Genomic DNA, 13,687 nt, shown 5'->3' with positions numbered 1-13,687 from the left:
TGTTATTTAAAACAAAGGTGATTTAAGCCCAATTCAATTACTTCTGGAATAGCAGGGGAGTCAGAACATGCAAGAACAAACCCAAGAATGACTTCTGATGAAAGCGATCTTACCTATTCCGTAGGCTTTAGCACAGATCCATTGTAGATTAGCAGCTATTTTTGCTCTGGCTGAATCATACAGCTCCAAAGGGACAATCTCAACCGCACTATCTGTCAGGGCATCCATTTTTCTTCTGGTACTATCTCCACCCGCACAAACATCAACATCCACCATCTAAAACAAAAACAAAAGGCAGTGACTTTTACACGAGCTATCGCTCCCAGTGCGTTCTTAGAACCACCCAGGAGACGAGTTGGCTGAATGAATCACCCGGGCACGTTATACGGGGCACAATATGGTGGGCTGAGCACCGCAGGCCCGACATCCTTCAGGATTTTTAGCGGAAGGGTTTATTTAGCAATTTAAAATCCACTCGGCCATCAAGACAGCCGAGCGCAGGGCGAGCATCCCTCTCGATGAAAGGCGGGGATGCGCTCGCAGAAAACCCTCGGCCGAGGCTCCGCGCCGCCGTTCGCCACACAAGAAAGGCGCAGCCCAGCACCTGCCCGCCCGCTGCCATAAAGAAAGGGCCGGGGCGCTCCCGCCCCCCTCCCCGCGCCCCCTCCGCCGCTCGCCCCCCGCACCGCCGAACAATGCGGGAGGTACCGCGGCCCCCGCCCGCACCGCCCCCGCCCCGCGGGGCCGCGCCGGGGGCAGGGGCAGGCCCGGGGGCAGCACCTGCGGCTCCTTCCCTCGCCTCGGCCGGGAGAAGCAGCAGAGGTTTCTCGCCCGCACCCCCATCCCCGCGCCGCCCCGCAGCGCTCGCCCCGCCGGGCGGCGGGAAACCGCGCGGTGCCGGGGAGGGCAGGGGGACGGCGGCTCCCCCTCCCCGCCGCGGCCCTGCCCGCATCCCCGCCCCCACCCCGGAGGAGGAGGAGAGGGAGGAGGAGGAGGAGGGAGAGGGGCGCAGCCCACCCGGCGCCGGGAGCAGCTCCGCACACGGGAGCCGCCGCTCCCCGCTCGCACCCGCCCGCCGCGCGGCCTACAGGCCCCGCCGCCTCACCTTGCCGCGCTACCGCTGCCTCATCGCCGGGGCGGAGAGGGGGGCGGGTTCCGCCGCGGCGCTCGGCGGCGCGCGCCGAGAGGCGGGGAGGGGAAGGCTCGGCGGGCCGGGGCCGGTGCGGCCGGGAGGGACGGACGGAGCCGCCGCCGCCGTCGGGCCGGCGCTGCCAACGCTCGGGGCCGCGCGCGCGCGCATGCGCCCGCCTCGCGCGCGCGCCCTCTCCCCCCCTTCCCCCTCTCCCGGCCAGCCGGGGCGGCGCGCGCTCGGCGGGAAAGGGGGCGGGGCCTGTTCCCGCGCGCGCCGCCAGGCCCGGGCCGGCGGGCAGGGGGCGGCAGTGCGCAGGCGCGGGGCACGGCCGCCCGCGGCCCTCGCTTGGCAACGGTTGCCGGGGCAACGGGACCGGCCCGCGCGGCGCGGGGAACGCTTGGCCGCCCACGGCCCCGCCGGGCCCGGGCAGCGCCGGGAGCAGCGCCGGGGATGCGGTGGAACCGGCCCGGCCCGTGGAGCTGCCGGGGGCCGGAGAGCCCTGACAGCCCCAGCGCCCCGCGGGAGGCGCGGAGGCCCCAGGCCTGCTCAGGCCGCAGTGGTCCCGGTGCGAGTCCAGCTGCCTCCCCTGGCTGTGGTTTCCGAGCACCGGAGTCCCCCATGAGGGGGTCGTGACAGTGTCCGAGAAAGAGCCTTTCTGGTTAAACGGCCCCTCAGTTCCATAAGGACACAGAACTGCTGGAGAGAGTCCAGCGCAGGGCAACAAAGATGCTGGAGGGAGTGGAGCATCTCCCGTGTGAGGAAAGGCTGAGGGAGCTGGGGCTCTGGAGCTGGACAAGAGGAGACTGAGGGGCGACCTCATTCATGTTTACAGATATATAAAGGGTGAGTGTCAGGAGGATGGAGCCAGGCTCTTCTCGGTGACAACCAATGACAGGACAAGGGGTAATGGGTGCAAACTGGAACTGGATGAGCTTTCAAGGTTCCTTCCAATCCCTGACATGTTGTGATTCTGTGTGATTCTGTGAACGACGAGAGTGGCTTGAGCTGCGTCCCTGTCCCATGGGTCGGGCAGGTCCTGGTCCTGGAATCCGCAGCGGGGGACACGAGATTTGTGCAGGTTTGGGGAAGCAGCTGGAGGCAGGACGGCGGGATCAGGGGTTCTGCGGGGGCTGAACTGGCACCAGCAGCCTCTGTTCCCTTCCCCGCCACGGCAGCCCCGTGTGCTCCTTCACAGCCCCACGTCACCATCACTTGGGCTTCCATTCGAATGCTGGGTTGCAGAGAAACACCCAAAATACTTTGTCTCTTGACAAAAATCACCAGCTGTGGAAACCTTTAGGTACAGGATAAATTCCACTGTAGTAAAACCAGTTGTTTGCTTAATCATGTGAAGGATTGAGATCTTCCTCTGCGGCCAAGCACACCTTGGTTGGTAGTCAGTGATGCTTTTCCTCAGGTTCTTACAATAATGTCTCCCAACATGATGGCTACTCATGATCCAAAGATGTCAAAGACAGTTTGCAGGTACAAGCCTGGCTTCTGCTTCTTGTGTTTTTCTGAGCAAATACATAATTTCTTCATCTGGTTTGTGTCCTGATCCATAGGTAACAGCAATAAGTGTTGGGCAGCTATAATCTGTTGGTGGTTGTTCTTTGCAGGTTTGGGATCAGAACTAGATCCTGCAGATTAACTCACTGACAAGTGAGTTTTAAGGCTCATCTGAAAAGCAAAGCTACATGGTTGAGTGAGTAGATGTTCGAGCCTTTAATGCCTGTACTGGATAGATGAATCATCTTAGTAGCCAGGTATTGAAAATGTGATTTTAAGTTTAGCTGCACAACAGCGGTAGCAGACTGACCTTATTCCAGCTAATTTTCTTTGTTACGATTCTCATAAATTATTTTTTGCTACATGTAACTGGTAGATCATATAAATGTTTCAAAATCATTAAAGATTAACTTTGGTCTGTCTTAAGATTCACCATTATTTCCCTATATCTTTCCAACCTGCAAGCAGAGGGCATTCGGGAAATACATCACGAAATACAATCTGCTGTTCAAAGGTTGTTCCAGCCTCTCTCACTCTTCCATGTTCCATGATTGTAGGCAATTAAAGTAGTTGCTAGTTGGTTTATAACCTCTGTTCGAAGACTTTAGTTTTCAATACAGCTTTTCCAGGCTGTGGTTTTGTGACGTTACCATTATGACAAGCTGCTCTTGTTTTTAGATTAAGCATTAAGGCCCAATCCAAATCCCCTTAAACTCAGGAAGAATGTTCTCATTTACGTGGTGGATCAGCTTTACGTGAACGGCCTTGGACTCAGAGCAGGTGACGTGTATGTGAGGGTGAAAGTGCAACCAGGAGAAAACCGACCTACTTATTCCTCTGACATAGTTTTCTTACAGATAAAGAATGGATCATATCGTTAAACCAAAAAGTATTACCTGGATCCCTGAAACTCCCAGAATAAAAAAGTGGGAAAATTTCACTCAAGAAAAGGAACGTTGAATGAAAAAATATAGGACTGTCTTCCAGTCTGATGGGAAATGAAGCGCCACTTCTTCCTCTATGGTAATACCCTGAAACTCTGATACTTTGGGCATTTGTGTGTCCTTAAGTGGAACCTAAAGTGGATGTTTGGGGAAACTTTGTAGCTGCTGATGAAGTGGTTTGCCAAGAACTTGGCACCATCCCACACCAGCATCCTCAAAATTGTCCTGGAGATAAAAAGCCTGCATTTAAAATGGGAGGGTCACCCACGGATTGCTAAATGTGTTTGCTTTTTGCATGAGAAAATAAGTGACTTTCCCTTATGCAGCAGTAGCAAATTCATCTTTAATTTGCGTACCACTTGTTTCTTTCCTGTACTTCACCACTAAACATGCTTCAGGGCTTTTCTTCTGGAAAATGTTAATATGTTGCTTTTCTATACAAAATAATTTTCCTACCAGTCCCCTGGATTCCTTAAACCATTCAGAGTGGGTGTGCATGCGAACTGACAAATACTGCGCAACTTGTCTCCAGCAGAACTCTGACATTAATTACTAGGAGGTAATACCTTTGAGAAATTGCCATATTCAAACACGACACCTATTACATGTAACAAAGCTAAACCCACGTGCTTGTTTTCTGCCATACTGGAGGAATGCCTGGGATTTCAGTTTCTTCCACCATATCAGTAGGAAAACCACAGTAGAATGAGAATATCAGTCCCTTGTCATCCCAAGGACATCAGATCTAAATGTATATTGTAAAAAAATGTATAGTCTGTAGAAATGTAAACGTGCTGTACACTGAGCTCGTAGGGGGTACGTTGAGAAAGCAAGAGCTGACCCAGCAGCGGCACCGATCACCTTCCAGGTGGAAAGGGAACCGGGATTCTCCCTCTGCATTACAAAAAGCACCTGCAGATGATGGAGAAACGCGTTATCTGTTGGAAATGGTGTGAAAGCCCGTGCTTCACTGTCCCTCTGTAGCTGTCCCTGTAGCAGACTCTGTCCCACATCTCTGCCCATCACATCATGCAATTTGTGCTAAAATCAGAAAGAAAAAAGCAGAGCAAGGGGCTATGACTTGGGAATTTTGGCACTGATTTCTGCTTTGCTTGCTTTCCTCCATGAGGACTCAGCAGACTTTCACAGTGGTGATTTCCCATCTTTCACCTCCTTTCTTCCTATCCTGGGGAACACAAGTTCCAAGCAGGAGGGGGAGCTTTGCCCTCCCCCAGTTCCCCACAGGCTGCCCATGCCCAGGTCAGGTTTACCAAAGCCCGGTCCTACAGCACAACCCCGCACAGGTGGGTTTGCTCCAGGCAGTATCTCTGCAGAGCAGATGAGAAGAAACCACTGAGGTCTCGTGCTGGTTTATGATCCTTCAGGACCAAACTGCTGCTCATCAGCATCGCCAGGAGCGCTTACTAATCAACCCCTCCCCTTGGGCAGCGTGGGAAGGTGGTGGCTCTATCTGGGAAGAGGTTCTTTGCCTTCAGTCTTGCTCAACAGCTCCTGCCTGTGCTCGGGAGCAGCGAGAGAGGACGGCCAAAGGAATCAGCAGGATTTTTTTCCCTGTTATCTGTGCAAAATCCCCCTGAAGGTCAGAATTGCTGAGAACGGCCCCAGCAGAGCAGCGAGGAGCAGCTCGTGTGTTTGCAGTGCAGCCCTCTCCTTACGGCTCTATTTCCAGCCCTGCACTAATTTTGAACACGGCTGTATTTGCTTCCTGGTGCTTAGTTCTGCGGGACCTCGTTTGCCCCGGTGCTGAGCACTTAATATCCCTGTCTGGGATCGACTTAGAGCCCGGGCGCCTCTCGAGGTCACTGCACGGGGTGACACTGGTACCAGTGGGAGGAGGAGGAATTTTGTACACTGAGGGTGGTGAGAGCCTGGCCCAGGCTGCCCAGGGAGGTGGATGAACCATCCCTGGAGACATCCCAGGCCAGGCTGGACAGGGCAACCTGAGCTGGTGGAGATGTCCCTGCTCATGGCAGGGGGGCCACTGGGGGAGCTGGGACGGTCCCTTCAACCCAAACTGCTCTATGATTCCATGAAGTCTGTCATCTCTATGCCCATAGCCTTTAGCATCCTCCAGTGCATGAGGCAAAGCTTAGAAAAAGTTACATCTTCCTAAAAGTTCACTAGGGAAAAAGAGATGTGTTCAAAAAGACATTTAAAAAATTGCCTGAATGAATAGAGCTGGGGTACCATAATGTGGGGGTGAAAGCGGGGGGCTGGTGGACTCCTCATTCAGTTGCTGCTCTGACAGCTTCAACATGTCTTTTTCTCCCTTGTACAGAATAGTTCCCTGTGACAGCTCATCATGCAGCCCGCCTCAAGGAGGAGAGCGGAATATTATTCTTGGTAATAGAACAGACACTTCAGCGTGATTACCGACACCACGGGAACAGTTTCTGCCACATAATGCTGTTGTCAGTAATTACGTATATCCAGTTCTGTAACTCACGAGGAATATGCAGTGGCATGGCCTTGTGCATTGGGGAACAGCATGCAACGAGCGATATTTTTAATGTAAATAAAGAAAACAAGTTAAGTACAGATAGTAGGACTCCACTCATGCACTTGTATTAAAGGTAATGCGCATGCAATTCAGGTATTATGCTGATGAGTGCAACGAGTTATTCAGATTTATTTCTTTTCCCCTTGCTTAAAACGACTGATGTGTATCAAATGGTGCCAGGGGAGGTACCACCCCACACCTCCACCTCCTATTGGGCTTGTGGGGCTGCCCCAGGGCTGCTCCTGCCCCTCGGCACCGCGGGACCCGACTGGTCCGGGGACACATAAACTGGGAACACTGGCCTTGCAGAGAGGGTGAGGATGATCCCCATCGCATTTTAAATAACGCTGCTATTTAGCGCTTATCTCCCAAGCGCTGTACAAGCATTAATTAATGGCTCTGTTATTGCCGGCGGGAGGGTGACGCTCACCCGGTTCCTCGCTGGGAGCGGGATGGGGATGCTCCCTCACTGGGATTGTGGTTACCGGCAGCAATTTCAGTTCTGGAGGCACCAGTGGTGGGTTTTGAGTGCCTGCATTAATAACACCAGAGGTTCCAGCATGGAAGACATTTTTATCTACAAGATTATCTACTTTTAAAGTCCCCGGACTGTGTTTAGGAGGGTGACGGGTCAATCGCATTTACAGCCCGCCAGGTTTTCCAGAGAGAGCTCTGTACCAGAGGTTTGGTCCCAGGGCGCTTTCCCTGTGCCTCATCCTTCCTTAAACAAACCCCAACCACAGCGAGCCCAGGGACCGCCCGCTGGGCGCCGAAAGGTGTCTGAGTGTTGCCATGATCTAATTAATGAGCAAATGAGATTTATCTTTCTAGCAGTCGGATTTGGGTTGTATTGAGGCAGAACCCGTTTCAACGGGAACTGTTGATCTGCTTAACCCAGATGATTTCTTTTTAAAATGCATTTTTTCCTAAGGACACTTTGGGAAGCAAAACTATATTTACCACAAATGTGTAAGCACGCAAACAGAGAATGACTTATCTCCAACTTTTTCACCACTGTTTAAACATTATTGGAAAGCAACACATAATTGGAAGGCAGAATAAATGGATAAGAAAATCTAATTGAATTCCAAAATACAACATCTTTGTGAGGTCCAATAGCCGAGGGTAAGACTGAATGTACTCAGCATCTTCATCCCCATAAACGCCATCAGGTGTGTGGCCGGAGCAGGACAAACCCTCAGCACCCCACGAACCCCACCCTGTGTACCACACACAACCTCCGCTCTGCCTGTGAGCCGGTGCGTGGTTGTGCTTGAAAACAACACCCCGAACCGCTGTTAAGCGTTACCTCGGGGAATTCACGGCGGTCTCCAACCAACCTTTTCCAAAAACGTGTTGCGACATCATTATTTCACCGGAATGTTTTACATTGAGCGCACAGAGGGAGGTGTTCGCGTGGGAATGACAGCGGGGCCGCCCTGTTCCGTGTCCCCCCCGGGATGCGCGAGGTGGGAGCTGCTGCAGCATCACCTGTGGACACGGGGGGGGACCAGCCCAGGCGCTCCCTTTCCCTCTGGCAGGTTTGCATTATGGTCTGGAGATACAGGGGGTATTTTGAGGAAAGAGCTGGCGCTTATGGATTTTCAGTCTTCCCTCCCCATAAATACAAACCGTGCAGCCCCGGGCTGGGGGGACAGCACTGCAACGCGCTCCAGGTCACACTGACGTGCAAGGCTTCAGCCCAGAGAGTTTCTAAAGAGCAGAAACTGCCTCAAAAGCAACTCGAAGCTCATCTAATTCCACCGTGGTGGGGTCTGGCAGGAGGCGTTGGGAGGGCAGTGGCTTCCCCTGCGTTTCAACTCATTTTGACTTATTCCTGCTCGGTATTTCCAGCTCCTGCTGTCCTGGTTGGCCGCAGCTCCTGGTTCCCACTCCCTGGCAGCCCTGTCCCCTCGCCTGCCCTCAGAGCCAACAGCGCCCTCCTCGTCCCCCGGGTCCCCGCCAGCTTGAACACCAGAGAAATATGTTAACGTACAAATTAGAGTAACTGAAACATCCCAATCCTGCTTTTCCAGGTTCTATTTACAGCAAGAACTCAAGGCCTGTAAAACCAAAGACACTGAGCAGGGAACCAAGCCCTGTTGGCACCTCGCTCATGGGGTCCCACCCTGCCCTGTGACGGGGTGACCGCAGTGTCCCAGGCACAGATGGCGCCCACACGTGCCAGGCTGTACCATCCCTGTCCCCACACGTCCTGAGGCCGGTCCCTGCCCGGGACCCCTCTGCCCCGGGGTCCCCTTGGTTCAGAGCTGCTGAGAGCAGCTGGCCCTGGGAACTGGGGTGACAAGACCCCTGGAGCTGCCGGGAGCACACGGAGGAGCGGATGCTGCAAAGGATGCCCTGTATCCCTGGGGCTCTGAGCGCCACGGAGGACACACAGACGCTACAAGACCCCTGGCAGAAGCCCCGCCAGGTGGTAAATCCCGACAGCACTGACTTACCGGTGGCAGCCGACGGTATCTGCACAGCCTCGGGGGTCGTGGGGGTCTGCGGGCAGCAGCCGGTGACATGGGAGCCCATGGCACGTCCCGGGGGCTCAGTGCCGGGGGGCTCGGTCCCCTCCGCTCCCCGGGAAGGGCTGGGGGGAGCAGGGCAGCGCTTCGCTCCCCAGCATCACCGGCGTTGCCACGGCAACTGCCGAATGACTCACACTGGTTCCTGAGTGACATCAGAGATGCAGAGGAGGGGGTCGGGGGCTGGAGGGGCCAAGGGCGATGCAGGGAGCTCAGGTTCCCAGTTTAGTTTTACTGGTTAAAGCTGGAAGGTTTTGCGCAGGGAAAACACCCAGATCCAGCCCCCCCAGGGCAGCGTCTCGCTTCCAGGAGACCCGTGGAGTCGGGAGCGGGGAGATGCCGGATTTCCCCCATGGATCAGCGCTGGGCTGCCCGGCGCTGGCAGCGGGGGCAGAGCAGGAGGAGCCCCCGGGGCAGAGCAGGAGGAGCCCCCGGGGCAGAGCAGGAGGAGCCCCCGGGGCAGAGCAGGAGGAGCCCCCGGGCAGACAAGGTCCCACGGCCCCTGTGCTGCTCTGGGGCCTTGACTCCGTTCACAACAATCAGATTAAAGAAACCGGTTTAGGAACCACTTGCCTTGACTGGCGTTGCTGGGCACACAAACCAGGGGGAGGTCACCTTCAGGGGGGCATGTTGGGCTCCTCGTCACCTGCACATCACCCCAGGGGACCCTGCCTGCAACTGGGAGACATGGGCAGCTCCCCAGCGCCGGCTCCATCACACCGCGGGAGCTGGAGAGTGGAAACTGGTCAGGAAGAGGGAGAAGCATTAGCTGGGCACGTACACAGGGGGTTTAGGCTCCATCACACACAAACACTCCACATCCAGATGTTTTTCAGAGCATTTTCGTAGCACGTCTGCTGGCAGCACCTTCGCTGGCAGCTGTGCCGTGCAGGGCTCCGTTATGCACCATCAGAAAACCACAGCCCGATGTGCTGACGCTCTGTCCGCTCATTCACACCTTCCCTGCGATTGAGCCCGATGGGACAGAATGAAACGTTTTTAGTAGGACGCGAGTCCCGCGCGAGGCTCCGTGTGAGCAGGTGCTGTGCGGCTCAGCACCGCAGCAGCCACACCAGCTCCAAGCCAAGGAATGAACTTTCCCAGCCCTCGGCAGGAGCAGCCCCGGGGGCATCGTTCTGGGTGTCCCTCCTGACCTGAGGCTGCGATCAGGGAACCCAACACTTGGTGCTTTTATTTTTAGCACGTCAAGCTATAAATACAGCCCACGGTAACCCATGAAAATCTGAGCGACTTCTTAGGCCGGGTGGCGACGGCACCGGGGAAACCCATGGTGGCCAGAGCTGCGTGGCCAGTGCCGGGTCCTGGGGGGAACAGCACCATCCCGCTCCCAAACACCCACGCTGGACTAAAATACAAGACACTTCAAACTGCTTATGGGCTCTGCCAGGCACGATGCTGCTGAGAGGGGTTTGGAGCAGAGATCTGCCACCTCCTGCCTGCGCTGGGGCAGACGAGGGACGGGACGGATGGCTCAGGGGCCACGGCGCAGATTTCACGGGGGATTGCGCATTTTTGCCTTTCTCAGTGAGCGTTTGTGCAAGCAGAGGAGGAAGATGCTGCTCTCCGAGGAATCAGGCGTATGGGGGGACATGCGGAGAGCACCCCGTGATTCATCGCACGCAGCCTGGCAACGAGCTCCTGTCTACAGGAAAACACAGATGGAGGAGAGCTGCTGCAACACCGAGCCAGCAGCACGGAAACAGGCGGCTGGTGTCCTTTGAAGGATGATTTAGAAGGGTCTGAATTACCTTCCTTTTCTTGCATGCTTCACAGAGGAGCCGTGTGGGGGTCCAGCAGCCCCCAGCTCACCCAGCTGGGGCTGTTCTGCTGCACAGACCATGCGAGAACAGAGCAAAAAATCTAACCCCAGGTGCCAAGAAATCCAGAGAGATGTCCCAAACCCGCCCTGTGGACGGGATGGGCACGTGGCTGGGGCAGCAGGGTCAGCACAGCCCCCCCGGGGCTGTTGCAGCATCAAGGAGCAGCTGAATAATTCAACCCAAGTCCACGCACACCGGAGCTGCCGCGGGCACGGGACTCCCGGGCACACATTCCCTGCGGAGCGGCCCTTCCTCAGAGGACAAATAGAGGTTCCCTTCAACATAGATGTGGTTTATGCCCAAGCCACAGCTCATAAAAGCCAAGTAACCGCATCATGCATAAGTGCTACGAGTCTTCCATGGATCATGTATTTTCAGGGTTACCGGCAGCTGACCACACCTGCACCGGGACGTTCACACAGCCCAAGCCAAGAATTCAGCACGAAGCCTCTGCAGCCGCCGCTTGCACTGCGGGGGCTGAGCCCTGATGTGGAACCAGCCCGACCTGCTCACGGCTCCCGCACGGGACAGCTCGTTAGGCAACTGCTGATGGCATCGTTAACGAAACCTGTTTGAGAGCCGCATCTCTTCCCTCCGACAGCCCCGGGGAAGCAGCAGTTCTGCAGAACCGTGCAGGACCCCAAGACGTGGGGTTTGCGTCGCACCAGCTGCTGCATGAACCACCTGCAGCTGAGCACCCGGTGGCCGCGCTGCTGAAGCCCCGGTGACACCCCCCGAGCCCTGGGCATTGCAGGCGCTGAGCTCAGGCCATTTATTTGGGCGCCAGCTCCTCATCCAGGCATCACGTTTACAACCCTGGGTCTGAGAGAGCCGGTCACCTCTCGGGTTTATTTTGGTCCAGTGTGATCTGGTCCAGCACATCTCGAGTTACCCATGTCCCTCCTCCAGCTCCACCCGTGACCGGATTCCTGGTGACACTGGATACAGGGGGCTGGGGCACCGCTGTCCCCTCTCAGGTCACAGTCCCTGGCAGTCGCACCAACACCGCAGACCTGACCCCTTTCAAGGCGTTTTCCAGGACCAAACCCCTGAGCAATGGTCCAGCTCATGCGTGCGAGTCTTGCAGTGGAGCGAAGGCTTTTGAATAGCAAGAGAAATAATTTGCTCCATTAATTCTATCCCAAACCCACTTCCCCTATAGCAAAGCATCCCCAGCAGCTTGCAGAGCTGCTGCTTCCTTTGGCTAATTCCTCTCTTATAGTAAAATCACCATTAAAAAAATGAAATAGCATGATCAAGCACAGAGCAAATGATGGGATCATCACAGCAGGAGTGCGGGCTCAACCCGGGCACATCCCAGGGGCAGCATCTGCCGTTTCCTTCTGTTTCTGCTGGAACGGGGAGTTGTACAATTGTACAACGTTCTACTCGTTTTTGTGGGTTAACACAACCAGTGACCATCGATCCCGGGGAGCAGAGAGAGCAGCGGGAGAGGCTCCGCTGAACCACCCATGGAGGGACAGGGAGCAGCTCTTGCCACACCGTTGGTGTCATTAGCGATGTCTCACCTTGCCAACGCCAAGCTGCGTTTTCACAGCCCAGCGCAACCTGCACTCACCTTCCGCACCCTTCATGGTGCAGAACGGGGCTCTGGTGGGGCTGCAGCAGCGGCCGCCCCTCTCCTTGGCTCCGTATCCCCTTAGCTCCGTATCCCCTTAGCTCCGTATCTTGTCACTGCTGGAGAACACCAGCCCAGCAACACGTCCCAGCGCCAAAAGCACGTTTCTCCAGACCCGACCGACACCACGCCAATTACAACCCAGCCCATCACTCAGCTAGCACTTTTCAGTTTTTAAGGTGTGGATTTCTGCCCGGACCTGCTGTACCAGTTTAGGTTCAGAAGTACCATTATCTAATGATACACCACAAGCTGCTTTAGGGATTTTTTTGTTGTTGTTTTAATTTAGTGGAGAGCTGGACCTTTGAATTGTCCTGCTGCCTGTTGCTGATCTGTGCATTAAAGGAAATCTGAGTTAGAGGCCAGCTGGCACCAAGAGAACACCTGCATTTAGCACCATCACGTTTAAAAACCTGCACTGAACAAGCGTTCAGATGCCTCTCATGCTAATCCTCCGTCTTTGACAGGATGCAATGAAAATGACTCTGTAACACTTGAACAAACAGGCTGCTGGCAGGTGCTCCTCCGTGCCCCGAACATTGTGTGAAAATGCTAATAACCCCACCTCCTCTTTAGAGAAACCGCCTCACGCCTTTACACGCTGCAGCAGCTGCCGCGCACACGCGGGCAGGACTCGGCGCTTCCCGGCTCCTTCCCAAAGCGCCGGCATCGGCATCACCCGCGCCGGCATCCCGGGTTCACCACGGGAGCGGCTCGTCCCACCACACTGCGCTTTGCTCCAGCTGGTTCCCTTCACCAGGCTTCCCCTGGTGTGGAATAAAAGGCTTCCAATGTATCACTCAACAACCATCGAGATAAATCCCTCTCCAACAGCATCAGCCCATCACAGGGGTTGCCCAATCTCGCCTCGTGCAGCTCTTGCAATGAGAGTTACCCACACGACTTGTCCTGGAAAACAGGGAAATAACTGCCAGGTGGCAAAACCAACTCTTAGAACAGGATTCTCCGCACAGATTTCATTATAGGTTTCTTGGCCAACTATCGAAATATCTTATTTTCAGAGGAACAATTCTAGCAGTCCGCAGATACAAGGAGCATTCATAGAATCGTATGACCCATAGACAGGAGCTGAGAAGGGACCTCCAGGATCACCTGGTCCAAGCTCTCTTGGCCAGAGCACAGTTTAGAGAACACCTGGATGCACAAACCTCTGCCGGTCCTGGAAATGAGGTTGCAGAACACCTTGTAATAAATCAAAAAACTTTATTTTTGAGATATATTATAAATTTACAACACACGTAACATCAGTGTCTTGTGTGTGCGAGCAGGTTTGGAGCTCAGCGTTCATTCTGGTCTCATTCCTGGGTCTGACTTCTCCACACGCTACAGGTACATAATGATTTCAGCCTGAACAGCCCGGCTTTGCCTAAAACCTCAAGAACACCCTTCAGGAGACAACAGCAACCGCTTAAAAGGGTAACAAATTAGTAGCATTTCCTGTTTGGGTTTTGATTACTTGTTTTTGCCTCGGGGACAAAACCTGCGGGTTTTCCCCACTCAGGGAGAGGTCAGGGACCCACACGTGTCCGGAATGAACCCTGAATTC

The 13,687-nt window shown here is 55.0% G+C and overlaps 1 protein-coding gene across 2 annotated transcripts in view; it reads right to left on the bottom strand.

Annotated features, from left to right (window-relative positions):
* Positions 1 to 11,094, bottom strand: part of CAMSAP1 (calmodulin regulated spectrin associated protein 1) — a 32,700-nt gene extending 21,606 nt beyond the window's left edge. Inside the window, exons 1-2 of one of the 2 annotated variants that reach the window (XM_082068047.1) lie at positions 11,050 to 11,094; positions 114 to 276 (exon numbers count right to left, since the gene is read on the bottom strand). In XM_082068047.1, the coding sequence (XP_081924173.1) occupies positions 114 to 276 (163 nt within the window). In that variant the 5' untranslated portion in view covers positions 11,050 to 11,094. Of the gene's footprint in view, positions 1 to 113; positions 277 to 1,105; positions 1,345 to 11,049 lie in introns of those variants that run through there. The other variant, XM_082068046.1, reaches the window with a different exon arrangement.
* Between the last annotated feature and the right edge of the window lie 2,593 nt (positions 11,095 to 13,687).

This window comes from Streptopelia decaocto (genome assembly GCF_964273445.1).
Source record: "Streptopelia decaocto genome assembly, chromosome: 17".
Lineage (NCBI taxonomy): Eukaryota > Metazoa > Chordata > Aves > Columbiformes > Columbidae > Streptopelia > Streptopelia decaocto.
Note: the sequence above shows the minus strand (reverse complement) of the source record. Positions and strands in the feature narration are given on the sequence as shown.